The sequence below is a fragment of the Suricata suricatta genome, chromosome 14 (genome assembly GCF_006229205.1).
Source record: "Suricata suricatta isolate VVHF042 chromosome 14, meerkat_22Aug2017_6uvM2_HiC, whole genome shotgun sequence".
NCBI lineage: Eukaryota > Metazoa > Chordata > Mammalia > Carnivora > Herpestidae > Suricata > Suricata suricatta.
The window spans coordinates 47,103,351-47,122,149 of NC_043713.1; the positions used below are offsets into that span (position 1 = coordinate 47,103,351).

At 35.9% G+C, this 18,799-nt stretch overlaps 1 protein-coding gene across 6 annotated transcripts in view; it reads right to left on the bottom strand.

The window, feature by feature from the left end:
- RBBP8 (RB binding protein 8, endonuclease) overlaps positions 1-18,799 on the bottom strand; it is an 84,057-nt gene that overhangs the window by 5,892 nt on the left and 59,366 nt on the right. For 5 of the 6 annotated variants that reach the window (XM_029922707.1, XM_029922706.1, XM_029922704.1 and 2 more), the window contains 7 exons: positions 16,920-17,808; positions 16,714-16,837; positions 13,639-13,727; positions 12,675-12,792; positions 9,063-9,206; positions 4,850-4,919; positions 148-244 (listed from right to left, as the gene is read on the bottom strand). In XM_029922707.1, coding sequence (XP_029778567.1) covers positions 148-244; positions 4,850-4,919; positions 9,063-9,206; positions 12,675-12,792; positions 13,639-13,727; positions 16,714-16,837; positions 16,920-17,808 — 1,531 coding nt within the window. Of the gene's footprint in view, positions 1-147; positions 245-4,849; positions 4,920-6,711; positions 6,790-9,062; positions 9,207-12,674; positions 12,793-13,638; positions 13,728-16,713; positions 16,838-16,919; positions 17,809-18,799 lie in introns of those variants that run through there. The other variant, XM_029922709.1, reaches the window with a different exon arrangement.

Below are 18,799 nucleotides of genomic sequence, written 5' to 3' on the forward strand. Positions count from 1 at the left end.
AACTGGTATGCTCTTTAATTATTCATCCTGCTATTCCTGGCTCAGACTAGGTTTCTGAATTTGTATGTATGATTTTTAAACCATGCATTTATAATCTTAAAGCTGTATTAAAAACACCCATTGGACAGTATTTACATTAGTACTTACAATTTCACATTCCTTACATGTATGTCCAAGCAATTTTCTTCTCTCTTCTTTTTTCCGAACTACCTCAATATGAGGAAAATTTTGTAAGCTAGTCTCTCTGGAAGAAAGATGAATTAAATTTAAAAATTAATCCATTTGTTACTACAAAGATCTTTTGTTTAGATTTTTAATTAACAAAGGTGAGGGCCCAGAGGAGAAATAATCCCAAAACACTCACTCATTTTATCTGAAATGTATATTCAGTATGTTAGAAAAAAATTTTTTATGCATTCTTCATTAAATATTTACTAGGTGCCTAATATATGTCAGGTATTTTTATGTGTATTGTTCTCTAATTGAAAAAAGATAACTATAACTTCCTATTTTTGCCTGAAAATTGCCTGATTGGCTGAAAATAATATATAAAATAACCTATGTTAAAAAGGAGTATTGTATTATAAAAGTCAGGAACTGGTATTCTATAACATAACCAAGAAAGAATAACTACCTCTGTTAACTCAGTTTTCTTTAAGAACCTGTATTTCTGGGCTAACCTACTCCTCTCAAAAAAAAGATTCACCTGTTTGTATGTCATTTGTCATTTTCTCTAAAAAATACTTTGCTGCCTCCATTCACCCTGGATTCTTCAAAATGTTAGGAATTATTATTTGCATTTATCCTGAAATGGATCAGATCCTATTGAGAACTACTGGAAACTTAGGAAAGGTTAAAGCCACTGAGGTATTAATGATGTGTGGATTGCTCTGGAATAAAAAGCACAGAACTTTTTAATATACTTGTATCCTGCTTTAGGTTTTAAAGCCCAATATAGAAAAGTCCAAACTTACAAAATAGGTAAATGATGCCTTAGGGTATACATATTTGTTTATAAGAGAAGCATCCCTAGTGAGCTTAAACAGCCTGACTCACACAAACTAATTTCTAAAATGACTTGTTGGTAACATATCCAATCCTCTGAGGTATTTTGATTGTATGCCCCTTTACCTGGCAAGCACTTTCCCTCAAAAGAAAGAAAGCTTCAATCCCTCTATGTCAAAGTATATGAGGTTATAGGTCCTTGGGGTCCTTAAACCCAAGAACTCTCAACCTTAGAGCAATTTGTAAATTAAAAGGACAGATAAAAATTGCTTTCTTTCAAATAGCTTATGGAATTTAAAAAGCTTATGTAGAATACATTCTGGCCATATCATATCCTCTCCTCTGAGTACGTCTATTCTGCTTCTATACTGTGTTATAATGTTGCAGGGAGTCTACTAGTAGACTGGTATCTGTAGCAGACCTTAAAGCATTACCTGAAAGATTACTAAGTTTCTTTCACTCATTCAACACAACCCATCTTCCCAGGGTTTGCTAGTGTTGTGTGTGGGGAAAGAAACAATGTGAACTCTGAGACTTTCACCGTGTCCATGCATCAGACCCACCTCTTGTATTTCCAGCTATCTAATGATTTCAGAATAAATAAAACTACTCATTTATTTGAAATGACAGTTCTTCCCTTGCAATCCTGCTTCAAGGAGTCTATCCCAAAGATATATAAAATTATGGAAAGAGAATGTACAATATTATTCAATGCAGCACTCTGTTAGCATAACTATAAACACCCCAAATACCCATTACTAAGGAATCAACTATGATGCCATCAATAAAGTACTATGTAACTAAAAAAGAGGTGAGGAATATCACTATGTGCTATAATGAGTGATTTCCAGGATATATACTTAAACGAAGAAAGCAAAAGCAGAATAGAGAAAAGTATATACAGCATTCTCCCATTTGTCTAAGGGGAGAGAGACTGACAATATATTTTTGTATAGATATTTACTTTTATTTTTTTTAAGGGATAGGGAGTTAACAGGGAAAGGGAACAATGTTAGAAGCTAGACTTATCTGAATATACCCTGTTTTGTAGCCTCTGATACTGTGCACATAGTTTACATAACTTAAAAAAAGAATTAAAGATAAAAAGAAAAAGCAACTCCTAAGAAATTCAAAAGCAAAATAAAACAAACCTAGGGACTGAGTTAGTGGTATACCTATACAAAAAATAATTATTCCAAATGGCTTGAAAACATGGTAACTAGACCATACATTTATAATAGATATATCTTTTTTCATTTTTAGAATTTATATTGTATGAAAAAATGCAGATAATACGATACAGCTTAAGAACAAAAAACCCTACAAAGACATGTTAAGCCATTTTCATAAATCATATTATCGATGATAATTTATATGATTCTGAGACTGCTCTACATATTAAAGAATAAAGTTAAATGAGAAATTATGTTTGTAGCACTGAAAAGTGAAATTTTCAGTAGGGGGAAAGTAGATACAGATATGAGACAAAGTATGTGAGACAAAAATCCTGTACTTCTGAACTTGAATTGGAGCTATTGGTATGAAAAAGTGCAGTTATCTTAAAAAATGAAAATGAAACAAAAACCTTATTCCTAATCTGTCCACCTAAAAGATTTACAGACAATGTATACCTAAAAGTTCTAGAAACAATGACTGACTGTAGCAGTGAGCAACACTACTGGTTAGACTAAATTTGTTTTTCATTAAAAGAAACTAGGGCTCCTGAAAAAAAGGCATATTCTAGGTCTTTGGCAGGAAGTGTACAAGAGAGCTTAGAACATGATGTATCAGAAGCAAGAACGCTAGGAAAGACTAGGGCACTGCCCACTCAGAGAGACTGGGGCCAGGACGTGACAGTTTGAGTATAAATACGAATAAATGAGAGGTGCCTTGGTGGCTCAGTTTGTTGAGAGTCTGATTTTGACTCAGGTCATAGTCTCACAGTTTGTGAGTTTGAGCCCCACGTTGGGCTCTGTGCTGACAGCTCAGCATCTAGAGCCTGCTTCAAATTCTGTGTGTTCCTTTCTGCCTTTCCCCTGCTTTTGCTCTGCCTCTCCCTTACTCTCAAAAATAAATAAACATTAAAAAACAAATAAAAAAAAGAATAAGTGAAAGAGACTGAAAGACGTGAAATATTTAAATCCATGAGTTCATAATGACATTATAAATAATAACTCTCTAGCCCATTTGGGATGCTATGGTACTATTTCTTTGGATAACTGGTAAATAAAGGAAAAGAATTAAGCAGTTAGCTTAAAATAAAAAAATAAATATGAATAATATATAAATGTTAATAAAATATGTCTTATTATATTATAATATATAATTTAAACATAAATATAAATATTAAAATAAATAAAACAATAAAAATAAAACAGCTCTTATCTGTTGGAGTCTTACAGTTATCAATAAAAATTTATCTTGACCTGTCAGATCTAAAATTCTCAGCAGAAATCAAAGTATAAGGGTGCCTGGCTGGCTCAGTTAGAGAAGCATGCAACTCTTGATCTTGTGGTCATGAGTTCGATTGAGCCCCACATTAGGTGTAGAGATTATGAAGAAAAAAGTAAGTAAACTAAAAAAAATGTATGGGGTGCCTGGGTGGCTCAGTCGGTTGAGCATCTGGCTCTTACTTTTGGGTTGGGTCAGGTCTCATGGTTCAGGAGGTCAAGCCCCATGTTGGGCTCTGCGCTGACAGCATGGATCATGTTTGAGACTCTCTCTTTCCCTCTCTCTGCTCCTCCCCTGCTTGTGCTAGCTCTTGCTCTCAGAATAAATAAATCAACATTAAAAAACACCATTTAAAAAATGAAAGTATAAAATATACTTTGCTTATTGAGGGACTCAATTTTCCAACATCATAACTTGAAGAGAAAAAAAGCATAAAAATTCTTTTGAATTGAATTATTATACCTAAATTCCCTTCTAGAATGAACAGTACATGATTAAAAGTTGTAAAATTCTTCATCTTTGAATGAAAGGCACAGTGTAGCATTCTGATTCAAAATCAAGATGCTTAGTTTTTCTTTTAAGGTTTAAAAATCCTCATGAAATCATTTTCAAGCACAACCTAAGGCCTGCCACCTAAAGTCCTATACTATATAACAGTTATATAATTTAACAAATTCCTGGAGTTCACATAAAGTCCACAATAAAACAGAATAATAATAAAAACATTCATTATTAAAAAGAGAGAAAGTTCTAACAGGAGAAATCTAACAGAGGACCTTAGGGAGGGGAAGGGGGAAAGAGAGCTGGGGAGAGTGAGGGACACAAATCATGAGAGACTACTGAATACTAAGAATGAACCATGGACTGGAGGGGGAGGGAGGGAAGAGGGTGATGGTCATGGTGGGGGGCACCTGTGGGGAGAAGTATTGGGTGTTATATGGAATCCAATTTGAAAATAAACTATAAAAAAAAAAGAGAGGGAGAGAGAGAGAAAGTAACTAATACCTCTGCCAAAAAGAGAGTAGCAGTGATATAAATTGCTTTATTTGTAGTATTTGTCATTTTTACGCTTAAGTCCCTCTTTTTTATGACCATAAAGTAAATAAGATGCATTCTGTTTTAACCAAAGTAGAAACTTAACATTTCAGAGGTACACTGACCAAGACCAACTAGGGACGCCTAGGTGGCTTAGTCAGTTAAGCATCAGACTTCAGCTCAGGTCATGATCTTGCAGTCCGTGAGTTCGAGCCCTGCATCAGGCTCTGTGCTGGAGCCTGCTTCAGATTCTGTCTCCCTCTCTCTCTGCCCCTCCCCCACTCATGCTCAGTCTCTGTCTCTCAAAAATAAACGTTAAAATAATTTTTATCAAAAAAGAAAATCAAGACCAGATTACCTTTCATCATCTTTAAAATATGGCTCCACAAGTGCTCTTTGTTTGACTTTATCTTGTTTATCACCACGAGCTGTAAACAAAACACACATAAAGGAAAAAAAGAATTAAGCATTTAATTATAACACAAACTAAATGCAGAACTGAGAAATAGCTTTTTTGGAACAAAAATAACCTAAATCAAAACGTCCATTCTAATCGGATTTGCTATTCTAGGCTCCTGGGCAATTTGTTTACATTTCTGTAACTAATTTTTTATTTCTTTTTCATCTGAATAAGATGAGGTGCTGATTACCTTGTTTACCTCAGAATTACTACAGATAAAAATCATATCTATAAAACCACTTTAGACTTAAAAACTATATATAAAAGTACCTATACACATGTGTAGATTGCATATGAAAATATTTTAGACTTCAAAAGAACTATTCTGATGCTCATTTTTGTTTGTCACCAAATATTGTAGCAAGGCAGTTTCATGTCTTATTTTGCTGATTTTTTTAAGTAAGTTCTATGCCCACCGTGGGGCTCAAACTCATGACCCTCAGATCAGAAGTTGCATGCTTCACCAACTGAGCCAACCAGGTACACCAGTCCTGATTTTTATGTCTTTGAGGTAGATTAACTAGGAAACAGAGGTTAAAGAATTTTATTAGAGAATTGGTGATAAGAACTAAAGCTCATGGACCCGAATCCCAAGTTATCTGGACCCAAACAGCCAACTGCTACTGTCTACTCGAATAACCCGAATTTATCAAGCATTGTGCTAAGTTCTGGACGTGCAAGGTCCAACAAGAGAAACCAGGTCTCCTGTCCTCATTGGAGTTCATACCACAGTGAAGGAAACAGACACTGAGCAAGTAGACAGTTAAGGCTTATCTGAGGAAGGACAAGGAAAGTGGTAACTTATGAATAATAAGAAGCCAGCTACAAGAAGCAGGAGTGGAGAATATTACAGGTAAAGCTCCTGAGATGGGAAAAAGTATGGCATGTTATAAGAACTATGAAAAGGCCAGTGTGGTTGAGATTTAGCAAAGAGAGGGAAGTGTTAGGAAAGCTGAGATTGAAGAGGTGGGCAAGTACCAGATCATGATGGGCCCTAGAGGCCAAAAGGAGTTTGAATTTTGTTGTGAATGCACTGAAGACTTTTGAAAAGAATCTACTATATTGAGGTACAATTTATTACAGGAAACACACTAATGTTAAATATACTAGGATTAATTCTGACAAATGTATACTCCAGTAGCAACTACTACCCAAATCATCCAAATCAAAGCATAGAACTTCCATCGCCCCTGGAAGTTTCCTCCTATTCCTTTACTTCGCAAGCACAAGAATGTTCTCTGATGTTTCTCATCTCCCCCTAGGAGGGATGATTTCTACCACCACACCTTAGTTCTGAGTTTGGAATTACATAGTACGTATTCTTGTCCATCTTTTGGACTTTCCGAGCTCAACAGGTTTTGGCAATTCATTGTTGAGTCTAGGACTCTTGTTTTTGTGGACAAGTAGTATTCCATTATATGAATTTACCACAATTCATAGTCAGCTGTTGACGGATATCTGGGCTGTCTCCAGTTTTGAACTACTACACCTAGCGCCGCTATGAACATTTCTGAACACAATGTTTTGTGAAAGTGTTTTCATTTTTCTTGTTTATATACCTGGGGGTGGAACTGCTGGGTCACAGGGTGGGTGTATAGGTAACTATAAAAAACTGACCTCAAGAAAACTTTAAAAAAAATCTTGCTGACCTCTTTTCCATTGTACAATTTTATATTCCCACCAGCAAAGCATGAGAGTTCCAGTTGTTCTTCACCTTTGCTAATGCTGGATATTACCAGACTTTTAAACCATTTCAGTGGGTGTGAAGTGGTATCTCAGTCCATCATGTCCAATAATGTTGAGCACATTTACATGTGCTTATTGACCATCCAAATATCCTTTGATTGAAGGGTTTTAAAAGTGAGAAGATAATGCAATCCAATTTACATTTAAAATAAACGAGTTTTTGTCAATTCTGAATTCTTTATGATACACAGGTGCTAGGGGCTTCCTGTGGGGCATTCGGCAGTGATCCAAAGATTCTGATTCCTTTCAATTCAAGTGATCCTGTGGCTGTCAATTCGTGTTTTGTAAAACAAATTAACTTTCTTTTCTTTTTTAAAAATATAATTTCTTGTCAAATTGGTTTCCATACAACACCCAATGCTCATCCCAACAAGTGCCCTCAATAGCCAGCACCTGCTTTCCCCTCTCCCAAACCTCCCTGAACCCTCAGTATTCAAGAGTCTCTTATGGTTTGCCTCCCTCCCTCACTGTAACTTTTTTTTTTACCCCTTCTCCTTCCCCATGGTCTTCTCTTAAGTTTCTCAAGATCCAACTTTCAGTCTGTGACAGAAAGACCTTTTAAGGTTGTGAACTCCAGAGGTCAGAGCTTGAAATGCTTCTTTTTTCTTTTTTAAAAAATGTTTGTTTTTGAGAGAAAGCGAATGCAAGCAGGGCTGGGACAGAGGTTCTGTGCTGACAGCAGAGAGCCTGATGCAGGGCTCAAACTCATATGATACCATGAGATCACGACCTGAGCCAAAGTAGGATGCTTAACTGACTAAGCCACCTAGGTGCCCGTAGGCTGTATTTTTAAAACCTGATGGAAACACAAAGAAAACAATCAAGAAAGACTACTATAGCAGAAGGTGTCCTCATTTATAACCTCTATACTAGACTAAAAATTCTTTTTTTACTCACAACAGAAAATGAGACATTTAGCAAGAATTTTAACTTTCAATTCAGATTATCTGTTTAAGAGTTTCACTTATTCTTCTTTTGATTACTATCCTGTATTATAAACTACTGTTTCTGATAAAAAGAATTTAATTTTTTTTTTTTAAGACAGAGAGTGAGAACATGAACATAGGAGGGGGCAGAGGGAGAAAGAATCTTTAGCAGGCTCCATGCTTAACATGGAGCCCAGGGGCACCTGAGTGGCTCAGCCCGTTAAATGTCCAGCTTCAGCTCACGTCATGATCTCACGGTTCGTGGGTTCAAGCCCCGCGTTGGGCTCTGTGCTGATGGCTAGCTCAGAGCCTGGAGCCTGCTTCGTATTCTGTATCTCCCTCTTTCTCTGACCCTCCCTGCTCGCACTGTCTCTCTCTGTCTCTCAAAAAAAAATTAAAAAAAAAAAACCAAAACATAAAACAAAACAAAACAAAACATGGAGCCCAATGCAGGGCTCAATCTCATGACCTGGGATCACGACCCAAGCTGAATTCAGCAATCAGATACTCAAGCGACTAAGCCGCCCAGGCACCCCTAATAAAAAGAATTTTAAGGGGCACCTGGGTGGCTCAATTAGTTAAGCATCCAACCTCAGCTTAGGTTATGATCTTGTGGTCTGTGAGTTCAAACCCCGCATCAGACTCTGTGCTGACAGCTCAGAGACTGGAGCCTGCTTGGGATTCTGTGTCTCCCCCTCTCTCTCTGCCCTCCACACTCATTCTTTCTCTCTCTCTCTCAAAAATATATACATATTAAAAAAAAATTTAAAAAGATACTGATAATGTAGCTACATTATTTTGTCTTGGAAAATAAAGCATTCAAACAAAATTAATCAGAATTTTCTGCAAAACTTTCTCCTACTCTATTATAACGATTTATTACTTAACAAAGAACCTTATCAAAACTTTTACAAACATTATGCATAAGTTATAAAGAAATTCACAATATTCAATTAATTTCTTATGTTTGATGAATACTTTATGATCATATGTTAAGATAAGGGGAAACTGAATTCCCTGAGGTACAGGGAGTCCTCTGAACTATTTTTTGTAACACTTTCATTGGTCTGCAATTATCTCAAAAGAAAACTATCTGAAAGAAATTTATACAAGAAATATGAAATTTTAGGGTGCCTGGGTGGCTCCGTCAGTTAAGTGTCCAACTCAGGCTCAGGTCATGATCTCACAGTTCATGGGTTCAAGCCCCATGTTGGGCTCTATGCTGACAGCTCAGAGCCTAGAGCCTGCTTTAGAATTTGTTGTCTCCCTCTCTCTGCTTTGTTCTCTCTCTCTCAAAAAATAAACATTAAAATAAAAAGAAATATGAAATTTTATTTGTTAATATATACCTCATTAAGCCTCTGTTAACTAGCTTGGTGACTGAATTTACTGAACTCGGTACAATTGAGAAGCCATACTTAGAAAGAAAATGGCCTTACTGTTTGGTTTCTTAGTGGTAGTTGACAATTCCTCTTCTTCAGCTGCAGCCTGGGGGAGGCTATCTGCCAAATAGGATTCATATTCTTCATGTGTTGTCCGATCAAACATATCTTCCAAGCTATCATTCATTTGTCTTTCTCCATCTGTGTAAAAGAGCATTGGCTTAGGCCTACAAGCAAGCTTTTTGCTTCCTACATAGACCAATATCAAACTGGTCGTAACTGCCACAAGATAAACTGGTCTCCGTGCACGTGAGGCAACAACAAATCCCCGAATCTAGGTAGTTACTGTACTTACAAAGATTTTATGTTAGGGCTTTAAATGTCCTTTACTCATGTGCAGAGAATGCTTTTTGTTGATTACAAACGTTAACATTTTTTTCTCCTTATTATCCCATGTACAATTCATACTACACTAAAATGAGCCCTATCAAAAAACTGTGAGGAACAGAAAATGCATCATAATGATGAAAAATACTAAGCTTGATAAATAAGATGTGTATAAATAGTGGACATTCAAATCTATGAACCTGACTCATGTGCTTACTTTTCTTACAACACCATTAACACTTGGTAGTTCACTATTAATATAAGGAACAAATTCAATTCCTTATTTGATATGCTAAGTGCTAAATTCATCTTCAGAGTACTAACAGCGTTTCTCACTATATAATCACATTTTGAAAAACAGCAGTTTATTAAAAAACAGTAATAGGTCCAGATGGCCAACAAACATGATAGAGCAGAAGCTTGCTGAGATTACTCTATAAAACAACTTCCCCAATCCGTGGTGCTCTAGCACCCTTAGCCTGTTTTAGCATTCTCCAGGACTTACCATCTATCATACCCCACATTTGATTGTTTCCTCTTAAATTAGAAGGTATGTTCCATGAAGGTGGTGCTTTTGTTCTGTTTACTCATTATTTCCAGTTCTTGAAACACTTCCCTTTATAGAACTGCAGCTCGAGATTTATTGAATGATTAAACATTACATTTTTTTTACACTGAGGATCAATTTTGTAAATAATATGAAACTTCTATGTGCCAGGCAATGTGCCACGTAGTCAATCCCAAGTATTCTACATATGCTGCTAGTAAATCACAATGTTAAGTCACTACTTTATGGTTTTTTTTTTTAACTTTTATAAATCTTGTTAAGTAATCTCCACATCCATCGTGTGGCTGAAACTCACACCCTGAGATTAAAAGTCACATGCTCTACTGACTGAGCCAGTGAGGCACCCCACTAGTTTATGTTCGTGGTCTGACTTTGTTTTTTAAAGTAGGGCTCCACGCATAATGTGGGGCTTGAACTCACAACCCAAGAGTGAGAGTTGCATGCTCTACTGACTGAACCAGCCAGGTGCCCCTTGTTGATGTGATTTCAATTTGGAAACATAGATTATATCCTTATTAATCTTCCTGAACCACAGAAACTACAAAAGGTAAGAAAGTGGCTGTTATGTTTTTAATCCTTAAGTTATCGGATTTATTATACAGCAATAGTATGCACAATATCTATGAAGCCAAAACTACCTCCACTCATTAGTTCAAATTCTAACCTTACCTCCACATGAGTCTTGCTTTCAAACATATTTGGGAAACTATCATAGTCTCTGAAGTGAACAGATACATTTGAAGCCACAAGTCACACTTTAGTTTTATCTTTTTTTTTTTTAATAAAAATAATTGTATCAGGAGCTGGTATCAGAACAAAATAATCTTAAAAGCAAAGTACCTTCTTGAGAAGAAAGTTACCTTAGTGTTGTTCACTATAAGAGGCAATAAATCACTGTTAAAAGTTTTTTTCTTTTAGTAGGTACTGTCCTCTCAACATAGGCAGCCAGCTATTTGGTCATATAGTTACTCATTCCTAAAGAACAAAGAGTTTATCCACAAGATGCATTGGAGGCTTTCTTGTGTGTACACATAGGATGCACCCCAGTGGGAAGTTCCTATAAAGACCCAGCAGCAGCAGTAACCTTCATTTTGGTTACTGTGGAACTTCCATTAGTGTGAATAATACTCTCAGAGGTTTTCTAAAATGAGAATCATCTGATAAAGCTGTCTACCTTAAAGTTTAAAATTGTAAGGTTGTTAATTAAATATGTAAAACACACAAAACATACTTTAGAAAATATAAATCAAACTTGGCATGGAAGGGAAAGCAGACTTGAAAATAATCAAACATTTTGGGTGTAGAACACAATTTGAACTGTGTAGTTGTTTCAGAACTCATCAGTCAGTTTCTTGAGAATCATTGTTAAGGCTGATACAGAGAAGTACATTTCTAGTTTTACAGATTCTAATTTAATGGGTAACTTACTATGCATTGTGCAGGTTACAAAACTGGTCTTATTTATTTTATATACTTTTCTCATTCAGAACACTTTTCATTATGTTTCATTGTGTTATAGTATGCATCTATTTCAGTGCCTTATTTTAAAAGCAATCTTTTGCTAATGGTTAAAGAACTGTTGTCTTTAGAATGAAATAATAATTCATTAAACAGATCTATGAAATAATCTAAAAAAAAAAAAGAACAAAGAGTTAAGACACAGACTACTACAATTTTTTTTCTCACTTACTGCAGTTAGGGCAGCAAGAGATAAAGTGCTTCAGAAGAAGCAAGGACAAGACTGGCTTGAGCCTTGGGCAGGCAGACTAAAGAATATTTAGAAGATAGAGAATCTACATATAGTCCGAATGTCCTCGGTTTCTAACAGATGATCACTGGAGAATGTCCTTACTTTTGGCATTGCATCCCCAGTGGCAGGTCCTAACCCCTCAATACATAAGGGTATAAGTGACACTATTCCTGGTCTAGTTGATCTCGTGCCACATGTATTTGTAGTCAGGAGTGTTGCTAAGGTGGCACCAACTGAAATCCTCCCATTGTTCCTGCCTCTTTTGGAAAATCAAGGCTTTAGATGAAGACTTAATTGTCTACACAAAAGGCTGTCGACCCCTAATTTGGCCAAATCCCCTTTTCTGTAGCAGCAAAACATGGCAGAGTAACTCAGCATATACATCATTATTCTTAGTTAACTGCTAATTTGCAAATCGATACAAATATTTCTCAGTAGACTCTCCCCTTTTTACCCTAAAAATTGCTCTGGAAATTCATATTTCTAAAACAGGACTCTCAAGATTTCCTTTTACAAAAAAGTACCTAGGGATAATTACCAGCAATCAGCAAACTTTTTCTTAAAGGGTCAGACAGGAAATATTTTAGGTTTGAGGGCCCAATAAGGTCTGCAGCTACTACCCAACTCTGCTTTGGTACCACACAAGCAGCCATAGGTAATGCATAAACAAGTAAGGGAGGCTGTGTTCCAATAAAACTTTATTTATAAAACAGGCAGCTGGCTATGGTTTGCTTAACCTTGGAAACAATTTGAATTCTTTCTGGAAAAAAAGGATTTTGGCTAGAGATTTTTTTTTTTCCCTTGAAATACTGAAAGTGAGCTTTATTAAGAAACATCTAATATTATCAAAACAGGAAAAAAACCTGGTTTACGGTGAGAGGTCACTTGTGGTCATCAATGCAATGGTTAACTACAAACTTTCCTCCACATTTTTATTAAATTAATAAAAAAAATCAAATCTTACTTGGACTTTTCTCTCCATTTTGTTCTTGCTTCTTCATTTTTAAAAGTACAGTTTCACTAACCAATGTGCAGTCCATGTCCACTGTCTCTCTTCCTGCTAATCGTGACTGACTGCCGTCCTAAATATTTAAAAATTCAAAAATTTTAACAATTATTCTGTACAGCCTTATATTTACATTTTTAAATTTTTAGTATAAAATACATAGCATGAAATTACCATATTTTAAGCGTACACTTCAGTGGCATTAAGTTATATTTATTTTTACCCTTTAGAAATATACGTAGACTTATACATAAATGCCTACAAGATACTTAGCTTCAATATATAAGCATCTTTTCTCAAGCCTATGAAAAGAAAGCCTGCTGCCAAGGGAAGGGGGAGGTATGCTCCACTGAACTCCCTGGACCGCCCTCCAGTCTGCCTCACAGTAATGTACAGCAGCGTGTACAAAGAATAATTTCATACTGCCGCAACAATGAAATACTTCAGGAATAAGCTGCCAAGTGAAAAAGAATTTCTTAAACTACACAGAACCTAAATACAAGCCAAAAAGAGTTATTTCCACTAGGAATTTTAATTTAAAAAATATACAATATTTTAAAAAGCCAACTGGGAAAATACATTTTTTTCTTGATGGTACATTATTTCAAAAATTAATCAAGGCATACGATGAATTATTTTGATAAAAACAACTAAAATATGTAACTAGCATTTTTCATTACTTTAAAACTGTAATATTTTTCAGCAAAGGCCTTTAAAATCAGAAGGTATTACCGCCCTTTCAAAAATCTCATAAAGTTAGAAGAAAAAGCATTTTTATTTCTTAGTTTTCTGAATAAGGAAAGGCAGGTTTTAAGAGGTATGTAATCGATTATCATAAGGTCACAGAGTGAGTTGGGAGAGGAGGGTAACTAACAACTTACTAGAATAACCACATGGGCCTTGGTTTTACTTTCTCACTTACCTTTGTATCTATTACAGTAATATCCATCTTATATTGAGAAAGGTCTGCTCCTGGATCTATGCTCCACTGGTTATTTTCAAAGGATACATCTTCAATATGGAGAAAAAAAATACAATTAAAAATAGATTTTAAAAATTCTTAAAACATTATGGGATCTCAAATGGCAGAAAGGATTTGAAAATCATATACCTGCTAAAGAGACTCTCTTGGACATACAGAATATAAAGAACTCTCATAACTCAATAATAAGAAAAATATTCCAACTGAAAATGAGCAAAGGATCTGAATAGACAGTCCTTCAAAGAAGATACACAAATGGCCAAAAAGCACATGATAAGCATTAGCCAGCAGGGAAGGGCAAATCATAACCACCATGAGATACCACTTCCTGTCCAATAGAATGGCTAGAATCAAAAAGACAGATAATAACAAGTATTGGTGAGAACCTCATGTACTGTGTAGCCACTTTGGAAAGCAGATAGTTCCTCAAAAGGTTATACAGAATTAGCATATTGCCCAATAATTCTACTTCTACGTAACTCAAGAAAAATGAAAATATACATCCACATAAAACTACATTAATGTTCATAGCAGAATTATTTGCAATTTAAAAAAGTGAAAGTAAAATAAGTCACAAAAGATCATACATTATATGATTCCCTTTATATGAAAACTCCACAGAGTAGGCAAATCTAGAGAGACAGAGGGTAGATTAATGGTTGCCTAGGACTGGGGAAGAGGGGAGGAATGTTAATGATTGGTAATGAGTATTGTTCTTTATTTAGAAAAAAAATTTAACTCAAGTATAACTAACATACACTGTTATGTTAGTTTCAGGTATGCAATATGATTCAGCAATTCTATAGACTTCTCAGGGCTCCTAAGATAAGTGTACTCTTATTTTTTCAATTTTTAAAATTAAAAAAATTTTTTTTTATTTTTGAGAGAGAGAGAGAGAGAGAGAGAGAGAGACAGCGTGAGCAGGGCAGGGTCAGAGAGCGAGGGAGACACAGAATCTGAAGACAGGCTCCAGGCTCTGAGCGGTCAGCACAGAGCCCGATGCGGGGCTCAAACCCACAAACCGTGAGATCATGATCTGAGCTGAAGTGCTTAACTGACTAAGCTACCCAGGCGCCCTGATAAGCATTCTCTTAATCCTCTTTATCTATTTCACTCATTCCCTACCTCCCTCCTCCCCTCTGGCAACAACCAGTTGATTTCTGCATTTAAGAGTCTTTTGGTTTTGCCTCTTCTGTTTGTTTTTCTTCTTAAATTCTACATATAAGAGAAATCATATGGTATTTGTTTTTCTCTGACTTATTTCACTTAGTATTACACCTTCTAAGTCCATCCATGTGGCTGCAAATGGCAAAATCTGTTCTTTTTTATGGCTGAATAATATTCTACTGTACATACATAACCACATCTTTTTTATCCATTCATTATCTATAGACACTTGGGTTGCTTTCATATCAGCTATGGTAAATATTAATATAATAAACATAGGGGTGCATATATCTTTTAGAATTAGTATTTTTATTCCTTTTGAGTAAATAAACACCCAGTAGTGGAAATATTGGAGCATATGGTAATTCTATTCTTAAGTTTTTGCTCCACATGCTTGCCAATACTTGTTATTTCTTATGTTTTTTTTATTTGAGCCATTCTGACAGGTATAAAGTGATACCTCATTGTGGTTTTAATTAGCATTTCCCTGATGGTTAGGCATATTGAACATCTTTTCAGGTGTCTGTTGGTGATCCTTTGAAAAAATGTGTATTCAGGTCCTCTGGCCCCAACCTTTTATTTTAGAGACAGAGAGAGAGAGACAGAGAGAGAGAGAGAGAGAGAGAGAGAGAGAGAGAGAAAGAAAGAATGAGAATCTCAAGCAGGCTCCATGCACAGTGCAGAGCCCAACATGGGGCTTGATCCCCTAACCCTGGGATCATGACCTGAGCTGAAATCAAGAGTTGAATACTCAACCGACTGAGCCACCCAGGCACCCCTCTCTGCCCATTCTTAAACTGAATTATTTGTTTTTTGGTGTTGAGTATGTAAGTTCTTCACATATTTTGGATATTAACTTAATGGGTAGTGTTCTTTTGAGGTGATGAAAATGTTCTAAACTTAGACTACAATGACAGCTACACAACTCTGTAAGTATACACAACTTTAACGAGTGGTATTTATATCAAAATTGTTGTAAAAGTTAAAACTGTAATGCTGTCTGTGGAGTTATATGACAACTACATAAGCACACCCCAGAACATAAGGTGGCACAATATTAACTTCAAGTAGACTGTGAACGATTACGTAGGTATACTATAATCCCTAGAGGAACCATGAAAAAAAACCCCAAAACCAAAAATGTAAAAAAATCAGAAGTGAGAGTGAAAAAAGGGTTTTCATACAGAGACTGAAACTCTTTGAACAAACAGAGTTTTAGCTGGAAGAAGAACTAAAGAATGTGCTTTGGGAAAAAAGGAAAATAAACCCAGAATGAAAGAAAAACACTTTGCAACAAAGAATAAAAAATACTGCATATGAAGTACATAAAAATTTCATAGCCAAAAACCAAAAAGACTCCTTTTAAACACAGCAAAATTATGAAGAGATTAACATACATGCTAATTAAGAGCAAAAAAGATTTTCAAACAAGAAGCTTATAAAACCCACATTAATGGATAAATACATATGGACAGGCTACCCGTAGAGTGAGGAACAAAGTTTGAATGGTGAAAATTCTACTTTATGTATTTTTAAATTCCATATAGTTAAAAATTCTTAAAGCTTTTGTAAGAAAAATAAGAAATTACATAGAAGAGGTAAATCCAGGAAATTACATATAAAAGTAGGTATTAAAGACAACTGCTCAATTCAGTTTTTCAAAAAGCATGGGAGCAGGAAAATCACATGTAAAATGAAACCAGTGAGAATCATCCCATAAACACAAATATGCAGGAATAACATTTCCCCTCCCAAACAATTCAATATATCCAAAGAATGTAAATAACGCTCAAAATCATTAAAAAAGAAGGTACTTTTTTGGGAAAATACTATGTATAGTATACATACCTTGACTATTTTGTACAGACTTTGTTTTAGCAACTCTACATGGATTTAACTGAAGAACAGATGTAAGTTCACATGCTCCATGGACTGACCTTGCTATTCTTACTGGCTCATGAGAATCAGCTCCCTAAAACAGAAAGAATTAGTAGCATCAAGATGAAATCATAAACAACCATTTTAATAAAAATACTTAAAAATTTGACACAAACCTTCACATCATCAAAAAGATTCTCTGTCTCTAAACCTTCCTGTGGACGTAGAGGGATTTTAAAGATGGGCTTCTCTTCCTTGATTTGTACTGGTGTTTTATTATCTGGAGATGATTTACCCATGGACTGGAGGGCGCTCGCCTGTAAGCAGGGCTCCCCTGCGGGATCTCTGGTTAACGTACAGCTCCCGCTCAAGGGCTTTCGGCTGGAGGAAGAGCCCTTTGAAATGGGCTTCAAGGCCTCACAGAGAGTCACTTGCCTCAGTCTGACTTTAGAGGTCTCACTTCCTTGGCTTTTCTCTTGACGCTGAAGAGCTGAAAATCGGTCAGACAGATCCAGAGGTTTATCCATCACATAGTCTCCATTCATGGAAGAATGACTATCCAGTATAAGAGGAAAAGCATTTTCTTTATCAAAAGAGGCCTGGGAGCAGCTTCCTTCATCCTCACTTTCTCCCTCAATTTTCTTCCTCTTGGATGTTCTGCCTCCCAGTGATTTCAGTGGTGTCACATGTTTATCAGTGACAGCATCTCTAATGTGATCAAAACTATCCTGTTCACTTTTGGATTCACTTATATTTTTATTTAGAAGCATCTGTTTATTTGAAGACGACAGGCTAATGATCTTGTTCACTTCAGACCCAAGATTATGCTGTATGAAAAAGGCACTATCTTCAGATTTTGATCTAGTTTTCTCTGGTCTAGAATTAGAAGTGTTGTTGAAGGGTGCTGTTTTCAGAAGGTTTTTTTTCCCAGTCTCTAAGAGAGAAGGGGACAAACTTGTATTCAAACCTAAACTACGTTTCACATTAGACGTAGCTCCAAATACAGGAGATGATACCCGAGTAGTCAATTCTTCTTGAGGAGTCTTTGAATTAGAATCTGAAAATCTGAAAAAATAAAGAGTGGTAAAACTTTCTTCCCACTAAAGAAATAGGGTAAAAGTTAAAAGACAAGCATATGAGAAAACTTACACTAACATAGAATATTAATAGCAAGGTCTTAGCCATGTATTAGACTCAGATGTGATTAACCAACATCTGAAAGAGAGTAGAGTTGTCAGCTTCTCTTCCATGTGACTGACAAAAAGCAGAGGAAAATAATATAGTAAATCTATCTCAAGACCTTAATATTCCTCTTCATAAATATTTTCCTAAGTAATTTAAGAAATTTCACTATGTAAGAAAATTATATTTTAATAAATTCCACTGGGGTATTGTTGTCATGAAATCTTATAATAAGTAACTTCAAAAAATAAAAATCTCATACTACAGAATGGAACATAACTTAAGACCCAGGCTGTCTCTCGCAGAGGAGACAGCTATGGTAGTAGGAAGAGTAGTAGGTATAAGTTTGAAGATTATAGAGCAAGAAAGAGCTCTGGCTGTAGTTATTAATAGCTTTGTGGTATTAACTAAGACATTTGACCTCTGTGGAGCTGTGTTTTTTTGACTAAAAATGGGAGTAATCAAGAACCTACTTTAGTGAGTTACTTTGATGACAGTTAAATGTGATCTATGTATCTAAAACTGAAAGTATTTTTTTAAAGTTGTTTTTCTTTTTTTAAAGTTTATTTATTTAGGGGCGCCTGGGTGGCTTAGTCAGTTAAGCATCCAACTGTTGATTTCAGCTCAGGTCATGACCTTGTGGTTTTAGGGGTTCAAGCCCTACATCAGGCTTAGCACTGATAGTGCAGAGCCTGCTTAGGATTCTTTCTCTCTCCCCCTCTCTTTACCCACTTGCTCTTGCTCGCTCTCTCAAAAATAAATGAGAGAGAAAGGGAGGGAGGGAGGGAGGGGGAGACAGGGAGAGGGAGAGAGGGAGAGAGGGAGAGAGGGAGAGAGGGAGAGAGGGAGAGAGGGAGAGAGGGAGAGAGGGAGG